The 14,648-nt window shown below is 33.0% G+C and overlaps 2 protein-coding genes across 2 annotated transcripts; one reads left to right on the top strand and one right to left on the bottom strand.

Moving 5' to 3' along the window:
* The first annotated feature begins 360 nt into the window (after nucleotides 1–360).
* LOC105766552 (zinc finger protein 8) lies at nucleotides 361–1,490 on the top strand. Its single transcript, XM_012586047.2, has one exon. The coding sequence runs from the start codon at nucleotides 571–573 to the stop codon at nucleotides 1,315–1,317; it is 747 nt and encodes a 248-aa protein (XP_012441501.1). The 5' UTR covers nucleotides 361–570; the 3' UTR covers nucleotides 1,318–1,490.
* A 7,450-nt stretch (nucleotides 1,491–8,940) lies between these two features.
* Nucleotides 8,941–13,354, bottom strand: LOC105766553 (uncharacterized). Its single transcript, XM_052629213.1, has 5 exons — nucleotides 13,229–13,354; nucleotides 13,081–13,131; nucleotides 12,044–12,095; nucleotides 11,911–11,969; nucleotides 8,941–9,256 (listed from the first exon to the last, which is right to left on the bottom strand). The coding sequence occupies exons 1-5, from the start codon at nucleotides 13,352–13,354 to the stop codon at nucleotides 9,110–9,112; spliced, it is 435 nt and encodes a 144-aa protein (XP_052485173.1). The 3' UTR covers nucleotides 8,941–9,109.
* Nucleotides 13,355–14,648: the final 1,294 nt, after the last annotated feature.

Genomic DNA, 14,648 nt, shown 5'->3' with positions numbered 1-14,648 from the left:
CAAATAAAATAATGATGTATTGACAAAAACTTTGATATTATTTGGGTTAGATCTATATTACTCTCGGTATTGTAAATAAACTGAAAATTGAATAATATTTAAAAGAAATAATAAGGGTATTTATAATTTTAATAATTTTATAATTTTCTATAAATTATAAATAGGAACATTAAAACAAATCTTGAGATAGATTAGCGGATGTTTTAGTTTAGGTTGAATTATTGATTTTATATAAACAAATTTCCTTCATAATTAAAAAAAAGAAAGTTAAATTCATAAGTGTGGTAAATAATGAAAATGTTAGGAGGGTGTGGCAGATGTTTCCAACACACGGTAAACATTTAAGTGAAAGGAGGCCAAAGGAAGTCCTTTTGACAAACCCACTCTCATCCATCGGACCACAACTTCTCAGATCATGTGCCATGGCTTGCCTCCAACCCTTTTGTCCATGCTTCCCTCTTCCATAACCATAACCTTTCCCTCTCTATAGCCCCATTAGCCAACCCCCCCTTTTCTTTCCTCCTCCTTTTCCCAAACACTTCAATCCACCCTTTCTTCTCTTGTTTAATCATGGAGAAGAACGAAAGGGAGACTCACGACTTCATGAACGTAGAATCCTTCTCTCAGCTTCCCTTTATCCGCCCTGCCCCCAGCAAAGAAAAGGGCATCCGTTTGTTCGGCAAGGAATTCGGTGGTGTTGACCCAGCTACGCCCAGCAACGAGTCCGACTCAGTCGAGAACAACGAAGATACCACCAAGGAGAACGAGAACAATGGTGATAACAGCAGAAGGTTTGAGTGCCATTATTGTTGCAGAAACTTCCCCACCTCCCAAGCTTTAGGTGGTCACCAAAACGCTCACAAAAGGGAACGCCAACATGCGAAACGAGCTCATCTTCAGTCAGCAATGGTGCACACCTCTTTATCTGATGCTCATATTTACGGACTTGTTAACTACAGGCTAGGCTCAGCTCCAACACCACCAATCACTTACCCTTCATGGAACTCTAGCTTTACCGGTAGTACCAGTAGGTTTTATGGGAACCATACCTCCTTTTCTCATCACCCACCCATCAATGGCAGCCCACTGGGGTTATGGAGAATTCCTTCTACCCTTCAAAATAACTCTTCTAATTTCAATCCTGACCGTTCCTCATCATCCTCATCCTCACATCCCTTGCCTTTGTTTGCCGGCGATGAGTTGAAGCCGCCCTCTCAGGTTGTTGCTGGCGGTGGTGGTTCAAGCTCCCAGGGTCGGTACGTTTATGAATCCAAGCCAAGATTGCAAGACCATGTGAGTTTGGATCTACATCTGTAATAACTTTTGATTTAATTTTAAAAGAGAAACAAAATCAAAATCTTTGCTATGCAAGATGAGGCAATTATATTATATATATAATAATTCCTAGCACACAAATCTTTTAACATCTTGGATTTTCTTCCTTATTATATAGTATGATGTAAATAAAATGTTTTACGAATTCCCCAGTATTCATCTCTCTCTTCAAAACCATCAGCTCAGATGTGTGAACTTAAGTACGTTAAAAAAAATAATTCCCAGTTCCAAAATGCTAACTCAAACATAATACAAGGTCTCCCTCTCTCGTTTTTTGAAGATTTATGATTTTTGCTGTCATGTGTTAGGCTGAAAGGTCATGTTAATATGCGTTCCCTATTTCAGAAACTTTCACATGTGTGAAGAATATTGTTTTCCGGAGTGGCTATATCTGTGAGAAAGCACATGAACATCTGTGTAGCCACACACACACGTGTGCCTAAATCTATACGTTGTCTGTCTGAAACAGGTGTAGAGGGTGAGAGAAAGAGATTTATTTAGGTGTAAGTTTTGTATTTAATACTGCAACAGAGGGGTAAAAAAAGACAATTTAAACATAACAATACATTATATAAGGGGTTTTCCTGGTATCTGCATGAATTTCCTTTTTCATATAGGATAACAATTGTTCATTTCTTTTGGGTCTTGTTCATAGTATTAGATCAGAATGCAGTCATATATAAGAAGAGAGTGTGAGAAAGACAACATTTCTTTTATGTTTAGGATGTTTGGCAATCGAACTTTAAATGATGTCTGATGATATGCATAAAGATTAGCGGTGGAACTTCCTGTCATGAGACCAGAAGCTGAGGGTACAAAGGTGGCAACATTAAGGCCACACCCAGATCCTTTTCTTTTTTTTTTAATTTAAAACAAAAAATAAAATAAACCATCCAATACTTTTTTTATATAACATAAATATATATTCTTTTACTAAGAAAAACATATGTATATACACTCAATTATTAAATTGTTTGAAAGCAATAACTAATAAATGAATATAGAAACCATATCTTTTAAAGCAATCTTTAATTTTTACAAGAAACTATATAGTGATAAAAGAAATCAATTTATTATTAACTAAAATTTGAAAGAAACATGATTAAAACACATAAGATGATAGAGAGTTAAGTGTGGTTTTGTTTGTAAGTTGGCTTTTTATGCCTGCAAAAGAGAGAGAGGGAGGTTAGGTAGATTAGTTTTGATTGGTGTATGGAGACGGCTAGCTGTAGAATTTGAAGATGCTTTAACAAAGGGAAAAGGGCATTTCTTTTTTAACAAAACACAGAGGGTTTCTACTGTTGCTTTTTGATGTTGTCTTTTCTTTTCTTACTAATGTACAACATTCAATGAATTTCCAACAATACTCCCATTTATATGAAATTTACCATTAGGTAACCTTTGGCCGATCTTATGTTGGGATTTGTGTTTTGTCTCTCGTCTGTTTTGCTAGAGCCTTCTGACTAGCTTTACTTTGCATGTTCAATAACCCATCAGCTTTACATTGTAATTCATATTCCGACGTATCTCACTTCAAACTGATTTTAAAGATTGCATGCCAATTTTGCAACTGCGAATAGCTTCCAATGTTGTTGAAGCAATTCCTCAGCCCAAGTGTTTTTAACTTATCCATTCCATCTACTTCTCTACAACTATTGTTAACGGTGATCAAGCAAATGCACTGTGTTAATATATTATAAACTCCAAACAACTGTAACCTCTAAATTTCAGCAAATCAACAGAATTGATTTCATGTTTTTTATTTTCACCTAAAGGTCATATATACTATTTTATTTTATTTTTAAAATTCAACCCACCACACATATACTATATGTTTTTCAAGGCAATATTTATCTTTCCCTATTTCCACAATTTAAGCTTTTACAAATTTACTTTGTCAAAAAAAAAAAGAGCTTTTACAAGTTTAAATAGTTCTATTCTCTTTATTTACTCACTTAGACACTAAATTACTCCACCTAATATTTTCTATTTAGTTTTTTATTTTTATTTTAATTACAAAATAATGCAAATTTAATTACATATTGAAATCATATAAAATTAAATATATTTGGTTTCTTTTATAAAAAATTATATTTCACATCAAATAAAATTAAATATTTTAAATAGTATAATTCACATAGATGAATTTATTAAATTGAAAAGGTTCTAATGGAAATTTTGATTAAAATGTAAAATTAAAAATATCTCAAATTTAATATTATAATTAAATAATTGTATATTTAACATAAATATGCATAAAAGTTATTAAACAAGAACGAAAAGGTAAGAGATGGCAAAAACAAAATATAATTATTATTCCTAGCCCAAGTTGTAGTGTAGTTGTTCATAAATGTCATATATGCTATAACATATGGGTCAAATCCCACCAAGAGCAAATGTTGAGATTTCCCTCGTGAGTGACCATGCGCAACGTTCCACATTATGAAATTGTCACCTCTTCAGGTGCTTGAGCTCTCACTAGAGTTAGAAGGCAAAACCCCTCCCCTAATAAGTCCTTAGCTTAATGACAAGGTTAAAACCTTGAGAACTTGAAGATCCCAAGTTCAAGTCTTACTCTATATAAATCATGTGTGGGTTCTCAATCTGTATTTGTTTTGGTTTATATCCCATTAAATGTAGAACCTTTATAGATTTATCCTGATATAAGTTTGAATATATTCTAATTATCAATCTATTTGTGCTTTATAATATGATTAATTTTGGCTATAGTTGATCAGATATATTCTTTATAATTACACTGTGATTGTACATGTAACTTTGAAAATACACTGACATATATTAATTGAACAATATATTATGTTTAACATTTGGTTATATTAGAATATTTCTATCATTGTGTCAAACACATAACTTGTCTTATTTATTTGCATGTTTTGCCAAAATAATTTGATGATTCGCTTGCATCTTTGAGAATCTTGTGTACCAATATCGTGTTAATCATTAGAGAAGAGATTGAATCAAGCAATATTATTTTCAAGAATTCTTATATGGTCCACTTACCTTTTATATATATATATATATATATATATATATCGATATATGCAATCCATGAAGATTTGAGCTAACTTTATTATCTTTTATATCATTAAGGATAATTGATTTGATGAGATTTGAGCATATGAAAGATTGATTAAAAGTTACCTTGTGAAGATGGATTCATGCCCTAAATGTGGAAGGCTTGTTCAATCTTGATAGAGGTTTTATTGCTAAGGCAAGTGTTTTGATTACTTTAAGAGGGTTTGATTACTTTTCCCTTTTATTATTAATTTTTTATTATCTAAATATAATTTTAATTATTATTTAATAAAACATAATTTTGATATATGTTACTTTTATAAATAAATTAACATATATTATTTAATTTAATATAATTTTAATTAACACGAGTATAATTTTAATTCAATGTCTTTGATGATCATTTTAACAATAACTAAACTTATTGTTATCGAGTTTTCTTTTATAAAATAGAAAATCAAATTCACACATCCACTCATTTTACATATCAATCTCACAATATGAAGATATAATGAACACTTTTAACCAATAAATCAAATGCGGGAGTTGAGTTTAGTTTTAATCTAAAAAAGAAAAACCCTTAGATTTTACCTAAACAATTATATATATTAGTTGCCCTAACAGTACGGCAATGGTAGCTCCTAAACAGAACTTAATCAGGAAGTGCATACCTTTCAAAGATATGCAGGAAAGCTTTCAAATTAAGGGAATTTGATTTCCTAAACCATCTCTTTGTTCTCTTTTTCACTTTTTCTTTTTCCTTCTTATTTTTGGAAGGGTATAATGTTAAATCTTCCCTACCACCTTCGAATTAACGGGAATTAAGTGCATAATTTTACGAGATGGAATGCTTTAGAACAGCTTAAATAATTAAGAAATTTGGTCGATTGAATCTTAATTTGGTTGATATCGGTATTATTCTCAGTGTAAGAAAATATAAATTCGAGCATGTAAAGGCTGAAGAAAGATTTTTTTTGATAGTTCCAAATTTTGTAAAAAAATATTATAAGAGAAGCTGTGCTGGATGTGGTTATTCAGAGGTAACAGAAATGATAAAGTTTGAATCATTTCTTCTAAAATCAATTAGCAATAGGCTATATTTGAATACAAGATTAGAAAGAAATCGAAATTGAAGTTATGTTAGATAGACATCATCAGCTATAGATAGCACTAATAGCAAGCAAAAAAGAAAAAAAGGAAATTAATACAATGTATCACATTAAGGTCCATCTCGTATGAATGTTTGCATATAACCCAGTTTTTAATTTTAAAAAGACTCAATTATGCAGGAAAAAGACTACAAGAAGTGAAAAGATGTGTCTTTTATGGGGAAGTGAAAAATATTTAGTGATAATAAAGTGATTTAACAGATCATTAAAAGATTCACCGATAGAGTAATGTTACAAATGGGGCATGATTTTAGTTTACAAATTGAGTATCAGTTAGGTGGAAGATCAGTTTCCCTCAGAAACTAATAAGGGATTTCTCCAGGAGAAATGACTCTTTATCTACAAATGTCATATACACATATATATAATAAGACAATTATGAGATGGTGACCACAGTTTTTCCACCTATGGTTATGCTTTTCTTTTTCATTCCAATCTAACAAACCTCTGTGTATATATATATGTACCAATATTAGATTACCAAGGAAATTAATGTCTCCAAAAGGTCCCATTTTGGGAAGTGGGAAAATATAACAATACCATCTTACTACTTTTAGAATATCATTTTGAAAAGCTACCCCTAATTAGTGCTTCATCAACCCCCCCTTTTTTGGTATAAATAACAGTTTGGGGATCGAAATGTTGATAATTGATTGGATTCATGAATGCATTAACCTTAGATAATTAACTCCACCACCAAGTAACAATATGTAGTTAAAAAGTTTGCAATCAAGATTGAATGCAGTTGTTATGTTTAGAGCGAAAAACAGCAACATTGATGAAGTAGTCTAAGTTGACAGTGTGGTAGCAAGCTTGAAAAGGGCAATAATAAGATTACAGGCATTTATGGTGTCAAACATTGATGAAAGGATGCTTGTAAAGACAATGCCAGTAAAAGACATTACAACTCACTCATGTCAAGTAACTGAATAACAGTAAATACTACCAAGTACAATATTACAAAAATTTTCACTTGTATCTATCTCAGTAACTTGGCAAGGGAAAATACCCTTCTACCCTAGTATTAAGTTTGAATAAGCCACTCAACTAACATGCAACAAATGGGCAAACTGGACCACTCAATTGGATCTCTTTCTTTTCTTTTAAATGAGAAAATCAAAGTGCAAACCTTTAAAAAAATAATAATCATAATAATAATAAAGGGGTCAACACTCAACAATGTTAACATCAATCCCAACTATCTAGGGGTCCCAGAAGTAAATGCAGAAGAGAGGGCATGTGATGTTAAAAAGAGAGTGAAAAACAATAAAGACGAATGAGAAAAGAGTAGAGACATTATCATATGGACCACTCTTGTATTGATTTTTTCTTCCCCTCTTGTTGCTCTCCATTTTTTATACCAGAGAGTGAGCAGTGGAATTTAAGAACCACCGGCCCACACCATGTAAAGTTTGGAAACGAGGTTGACAGTTTATACAGTAGCCAACCTTATGCTAAACTGTGTCTTGTTGGTCCAAACTGCAAACCTCTCACTCCATAACAGAAAAGAGCCAGTCTCCAACCCCTCAGCCCCACTTTCATAGTCGCTATCTATTGGCTGGGCCAGAGTTTGGGATATATGTATATGTATGTATATATGTAGGGTTAGCAGTTTGCAGTACATATGGCAGCCAACCTTATATAGTGCATGTTGAAGGATCCAAAGGCTTTCTTTGCCTTACCCTACTTTCTCTACCTTATATATATACAAAATAAAAAAATTTCACTTAGCTTGTTGCTTTATTTATCTTCAACATTGTTTTCACCAGCTTTGGAAACATCCAAATCCGCGTATGGAATAATAAAAATAACTTGTTTAGTTAGAATCCATGTTTACTGTAAACTGCAGGTAGGGTGTGACCCCCCACTCCAATAATTAAATCATATAATTCATCATAAACTGCACAAGTTTTAGCCAATCAGATTTAATCCTGGAATGCAGCATAAAGGCCAATTCATCAACATAATAATCAGTTAACAGAGGGAAAGTTAATGCAGACCTTTTCTCACATTGCAAGAGAAGGACCTCCTACTCTCATTAATGAACTTGTTCCAATCCATATACTTAGTTTTGATAAATCTTTTCAAAACACTTATAAGTATTAATTTGTTAGTTGCAATTACATTTTATCTGTTTAAATTTTCAAGGCGAGAAATATTTGTTTTTTTAGATTATGTAATGTAACACACAAATACTAAACAATATGTTTATTTATATATATTTAAAAACTCAATAAAAGTTTATTGAGACTTAGCTTGATTAGTATGGGCATTGTTGCCAATGTAAGAGGATATGGGTTCAATTGCGTTGAAACGCATTATTCTTCTATTCATGGATTGAAAAATTATTTCAAAAAAAAAAAAATACCCTAATAAAAAATATGTTTTATTTTTTTAAAAAATTTGGGTGCTAATATTGCTATAAAACCAATTGTGGTTGAAAAGTAAAATAATTATTAAAATATAATTTTTTTCAAAAAAATGTTTTCATATAAGTTTGAAGAAATTTATTTAGTTTTCAAACTAAAAAATTCAACATTTATGTAAAGTATTCCAATAAAATTTGAATTATTTCTAAAGAAAATAAATAGTATTTACTTTATGTGTAGATATTTTTATATTATATTTCGAAACATTTATTTAATAAAATAGAAAAATAGTAAAACAAAATAATATGTGGATAGTATTAATTTACCCAACCTCTTCAATTAATTTTGTTTTTGACATTTTCCTAGTTGAATAGTGGCTTACTAATTGGTAATATGAACTCAATTTTACAAATAAAATGTAAGGCATGACCCTTGCAATAATTCAGTTTAGCCAAAAACCATACATATTCTTAGATCTTTTCGATTTCTTTCATCCAGCCTAATTAAAATTACAAAGTTAAGAAAAATTAGTTTTATTTTTATGGAAACAAAATCAAGTTTTTATTACATGATGTAATAATTATAATTTTGAGAATTTAGATATAAAATAATTACACAAAAATATCTCAAGGAACCATTTGTTTAGAAAAAGGAAAATTCCTAAATTGGCATCACTTGACTAAAATAATTTAAATCCATCCGCTCCATAAGAACAAGGGAAGTCCAGACAAGTCATTAAATCTGGTCAGAACTACAACTCAAATACTGTTGCCACACAAGTAAATTCTCCTTCCACTTCCACATTAACATCAACTGTAACTTATACGTAATCACTAGAGATATCCATAAACACCTAACACGTATTTGGATATGAAATTATGATGAAACTTAGATTTTGGTGTTGACACTTAATGTAACCTCAAACAAATCAGGTAACACATTCAATTACCATTCAGTGGTGAGTAAGTTGTGGTCTTACCTTTAAATATGATTAGCAAAAACTTCTAGTAAATTCCTCAGAAATACACTAATGTATGAATATTACTATATTATATATTAATTTTAGAAGAACACAAATGTAAAAATCAGAAAGAAATTAATTAAAAAGGAAAAAGCAGATTCATCCAAAAGTTCTATACACATAGGCATCATATTGCTATTTCAGAACTGATGAAAGTAGAATCTTGAGTAAATGCATGGTTAAAGATTCATCTTAGCATATGCATATGCATCTTCAATGTATCGCGTGAGGAGTGAAATTCCATAATGCGAGGCACTAGAGGGAGCATAATAGGAAGTGACGGTGAGCTGAGCAAACTTTGGAAGTGCATAACCTACAAACTCGTATCAATTGCAAATTACAGTCTATACACATCACACAAACACAAAGAAAGTGGAAAATCATTAAAAATACAATCTAGTTCTCAAGATTGCTGCTACTCAAGAATAGTCAGTCGACTAAAATTCACTTGTAAATGCAGTCAAATTAAATTCCCCCCCCCCCCCTCTTTTTTTTTTTTTTAGAGTAAGAAAGGCAGTACAATCAAATCGCTACAGAAGAAAAGCACCATAACCACAAGACATGAAGATGAAGCCAAGGTGCCTAATACTCTCAAATTTCACAAGAAAAACAAATGCATGCAACTTCTAAAGATCTTAAATGTCAATATAGGTTAAGGCAAGAAAGGTTTGAGGAGACGGACTTAAGACACGAGCAGCAACTGCAAGAAACCACCTGCTAAATAATTAATCCAATGACATACGGAATTCATAGACAAAATTAAATTACTTGCCAAACATTGCACACTCTACTCAAGGCCATAACATGCAAGGTAAGTGTGTAGGTTAAAAGGGGATGCAAATACCAGAGCAATTCAAAAGGGAGAATACCAGTATACTTAAATGGTTACCACTTATTTTTTGACAAAAGAATATAATTATCTTTTTATTAATAATAGTTATGATAAAGACTTATTGTAATATTTTCTAAACCATGTTAATGGGTTTATCTGTTATAATATTTGCTGTTGTTCTTTCCTACTTGGACCGGATGGCAAAAACAATTTGACAGTGCTGCACCATTAAACCATCACATTACCTGCTGCTGATATTGCAACAATGTAAACTGAACATACTATATAATTTTAGAAGTACTCAGCATTCAACAATAGGACCATCATTTATTTAGAGGACTTCATAAAGAATATAATGTACATTATAAATATCTCACATATCACTTTTCACTAAAAGCTGTATTGGAAATTGGCCAACCATGCTGCTGTTACATTTTGTGGTTGAAGTGCATGCAGCTTGATGACATGCTGCAGCACATATGCTTGCTATAACAGCAAGGTTTCTCTTTAGTTTCATCCTAATTAAACTAGTTGAAAATGAACAAGTTGATGACAACTTGATGCATTAGGTGTTGAATGACTAGTTTAGGTGGCTTGTTTATGTGTACAAGCAATGTTTTAATAGTCCCAATGCTGATTAGTGGGGTTAGTTGACTATTTGGTGATGTATTTGACTATAAATATGTTGTTTTTCTAGTTGAATGAATGAGCTGAATGAGCTATCAACCATAAGCTCTCTTGCTACACATTTGTGAGCAAGTAAAAATACTTCTTGCATCTTGCTTCATTGTTATGCTCTCTGTTCTCTTTTTTTGCTGCTGCCAAATGTTCCAACAATTGGTATCGTGAGCCTAAGTCTTAAGGGACCATTGATTTTGCTTCCCCTGCTTGTTAGAAAAGAAAGAAGCTGTCAAAGCACAAGCAAGTCATTAAGGACTGCTTGTAGAGAATACAACATCAGCTCAAACTTATAAGACCCCCAAACAAGCTTGAATAAGCTGAAGGAGGAGTTTCAAGGAAAGGTGTGAGCTTTCCAAATGTGCAAGCTTAGCAAGATGTCAAAGTTGCAAGCTTAGCAAAGTCGAGTTCGATGAAGACACTGTTGAAGACAATATGCAAAGATGTGAGTCTGTCAAAGGTGTGAGCTCAGCAACATGTGGAAGCTCAATGCGTGTTGTATAGTTGCAAGCCTCTTGAAGACAGTAAGCAAAGTGTGAGCCTGTCGAATTGCAAGCCAAAATGGCAGAATGAAGGCAAGCAAACTATACTCACGAACTGTTTGTGCAAGAAGAAAATGAATTGGTCAGCTTGAAACAAAGCATCTAAGGGCTGCCAAGTTCAAAAACTTGATGAATGACTGGTATTTGCAGCATGGAGTCCAATGAGGAGTATTGGAAATTGGCCAACCATGCTGCTGTTACATTTTGTGGTTGAAGTGCATGCAGCTTGATGACATGCTGCAGCACATATGCTTGCTATAATAGCAAGGTTTCTCTTTAGTTTCATCCTAATTAAACTAGTTGAAAATGAACAAGTTGATGACAACTTGATGCATTAGGTGTTGAATGACTAGTTTAGGTGGCTTGTTTATGTGTACAAGCAATGTTTTAATAGTCCCAATGTTGATTAGTGGGGTTAGTTGACTATTTGGTGATGTATTTGACTATAAATATGTTGTTTTTCTAGTTGAATGAATGAGCTGAATGAGCTATCAGCCATAAGCTCCCTTGCTACACATTTGTGAGCAAGTAAAAATAGTTCTTGCATCTTGCTTCATTGTTATGCTCTCTGTTCTCTTTTTTTGCTGCTGCCAAATGTTCCAACAAGCTAAAGCAAATAGATTCAGCTCAATGAAGGTTAAAATTTGCACAAATGTGATCATGCTTTATTTCCAAACTGAGAACTGCATACGCTACTTTACAACTAGAGTGAAAGAGCAAACTTATACCTCCAAAAGTCTGACCGCACCGTAAAACATTAACAAAGAGAGGAATCATCAAGAAAGAAGATCCTAGAATTAAATTAAGTGAGCTTTAAGAAGATAAAAATAAAAGTTCTCTACCAGCCATGAAAAGGGGAAAATATGTTTGAGATTTGTCACAGATTGAAAGGATTGGAAATGGAATTTAGAACAAAGAAATGGCATACCTCAGTTACAAAAGGGAGCCACTTAGGTCCCTTGATGTGATTCTGAAGGAAAGGGATCCCTGAAAATAAAAAACCACAAGAAATGTGCATGCAAAAATAAAAGTCAGTGAAGACAAAAGGAGTCCAATAATACCAGTATTAAATCCATGTACTGCACTCAGCATTCCCCCGATACCAGAGCCAACCTATTTGCAACAAAAAATGCAACAAATGTTGTAACAATCAACAATCTTTCAGCACATTAACTTAATATTATGGTAACTTTAGGATTGTGATCCATACTATCTCATTCAAAACGTGAAATTTTTGGACAAGATTTCAATTTGGTGACCTTGCCATACTCTGAGCTGTTCTTGAAAGGCATAAGAATCTAAATGCCAAATGATTCCATGTTGAATTAGAGCAAGAAGCAGCTTAATAGACTAGATTAAAAGTAACCGTAGTTTTTTACTATCTCTGAGAAACATACAACTTGAAAAGGGCTAGTGCTACAATTCTCAATTACTGCACATACTTTAACAGTACAAATAACATTATTAAAGTGTTCGAACATATCAAAACCACATACATTAATTTGATAATGATATCTAGAAGATAGCATCTAATGATTCAGTTACGCAAACAATTTTTTTTTTCAAACTTCAAAAGGCATGTCCCTACTTGCATTGAAAGTAGAAACCCTATGTTACAAGGATTGGGATGGGTGTCAAATATATCCATATATCCAACCAACATATATTCATATTCTAAAGTTGTTTTTTTTTCTTTCTCTGTTACCTAGAAAAATAAACCATTGGAGCTCCACCTTGTGGAGGTAGCAGTCTCACATCCCACAAATCCCAAAATCTGTCTCCTCAAGATTTAAACACGAAATCTCCAGATTGAATATATACATTTGAGGCCAGTATAACTGTATATTCCTAACAGACATAAACGGTTAATCATGGTAAAACTTGGTAAATAGTCTAAGCTAGGATATAATAGTTTTGAAAACTCATCTAAAAGTTTACAGCTTTCCAGGATGAAGATAAAAAAACCATGAAACTTCTAGTAAGCAAAAGGGCCAATTATACCATGCAAGTAGCCCTAAACTACAAATTAGAGCATTGGGGGGTTATTATTTATGTTTCTTCCAACAAGTAAAACAAAAGAGGGAGAAATGAAACGGACCACTGTAGTGGTATCCTCCAAAACTGAAGTAATTATCCATCCAGCTTTGTCCTGCAAAAGAATTACAAATTAATAAAAGAAAAACATAATTCAATAGTCAAAACCTTGAGAAAAGAAGAAAAAAGAAGAATATAGATGAAGGGACTACGGAATCAGGGTTTAAGAGAGAGAGGCAACGAGGACAACGAACGGAACCTAAGCCAGGGTTAATGGTTGGATCGTGGTGTAGATTTCCATTCCTTAGCTTTTCCTCATATACCTCTCTTGTCCCCATTCTTCCAATCTCTCAAAAACTCTTTTCTTTCTTTTTTCCTCACAATCTGATTTCTCTGAACGAACACAAAACACCGAAACCCCACAACAGAACAGAACTCTTTCGATCTTTTTGCTGCATCTAAAGACAAGATATGGGCCGAACCTGTTTCCATAGGGAAGTGTTTATTTAGATTTCTTGGGCCAGTTACTTTGACATATTGGGCTAAAAGGTTGGAAAATTTTTTTTATTCAATTACTATTATATTTTTGGAGGAGAAACCAGATAAAGCACAAGAGAAAAGAATCCACACCAATTAGAGTTATTCATGGGCTGAGTTAAGCTCAACCAAAATGTTAACCCCGATTGATAGGCTCAGTTTAACCAAAAAATGGCATAAATTTGTGTTCAAATCTAATTTAGATTAGATTATAGGGCAATTTACCAATAAAAAACCCATTTTTTCAAAAATTACCGAAATGGGCCAATTATTTAATTATTTATCGGAATGGTCCACTTTTTGCAAAATCGCGTCCACGTCAGCGCGATGTCAGGGTACGCGTCAAGAAATCGCGTTCACGTCAGCGCAAGTTGCTGACATGGACGCGATTTCCTGGCGCCACCTAACGCGTGCCGAGGGACGCGATTTTGCCGTTTTTCCCACGTTAGGTTTTTTTGGCTTTTAGGGTTAGGCTTCAGGCTTTTTAGGGTTTTTAGGTCTTGGAAGAAATAATTTCGAGTTGACTTTTCTGATCAAATAGTATAAAATCGCTTCTAGTAGGATGCTATTTGGGAAGAATTTGTGAAATCGCGCCCTCGTGGACGCGCTTTTGCTATAGTATGTCACGGAAGAAACATTTATTTTTTTGACGTTTCTGAGCAAATAGTATAAAATCGCTTCTAGCAGGATGCTATTTGAGAAGAATTTGTGAAATCACGCACTCGTGGACGCGTTTTTGCTACAGTAGGTCACGGAAGAAATAATTATTTTTTTGACGTTTTTGAGAAAATAGTATAAAATTGCTTCTAGCAGGATGCTATTTGAGAAGAATTTGTGAAATCACGCCCTCGTGGACGCGCTGTTGCTATAGTAGCATGTTTGGGCTGAGACTATAAATTAGGCAGAAAATGTTCTCAGAATGCATAAGTCACAACAGAAGCAATTTAGAGAGGCTAAGAAGGTTAGAGTTTTAAATATGAGTGAACGTATTAGTGCTGTTATTTACTACGATGGTGAGGTTCGCCACACCGAGAATGGTGTTGTTTTTTTGTCGGAGAATATAGTGCGACTAGTTTTTAACCAGAACATAGATTT

Source organism: Gossypium raimondii, chromosome 4, assembly GCF_025698545.1.
Source record: "Gossypium raimondii isolate GPD5lz chromosome 4, ASM2569854v1, whole genome shotgun sequence".
NCBI lineage: Eukaryota > Viridiplantae > Streptophyta > Magnoliopsida > Malvales > Malvaceae > Gossypium > Gossypium raimondii.
This window is presented reverse-complemented; position numbering and strand designations above follow the sequence as displayed.

Bases quoted from the DNA above. Each gene is read 5' to 3' on its own strand.
- LOC105766552 (XM_012586047.2), top strand. From the start codon at position 571: ATGGAGAAGAACGAAAGGGAGACTCACGACTTCATGAACGTAGAATCC.
- LOC105766553 (XM_052629213.1), bottom strand. From the start codon at position 13,354: ATGGGGACAAGAGAGGTATATGAGGAAAAGCTAAGGAATGGAAATCTA. The intron at 13,132-13,228 runs GTAGTCCCTTCA...ATTCTTTTGCAG, and splicing joins CTCTCTTAAACCCTGATTCC to GACAAAGCTGGATGGATAAT. The intron at 9,257-11,910 runs GTATGCCATTTC...ATTTGCAATTGA, and splicing joins GGCTCCCTTTTGTAACTGAG to TACGAGTTTGTAGGTTATGC.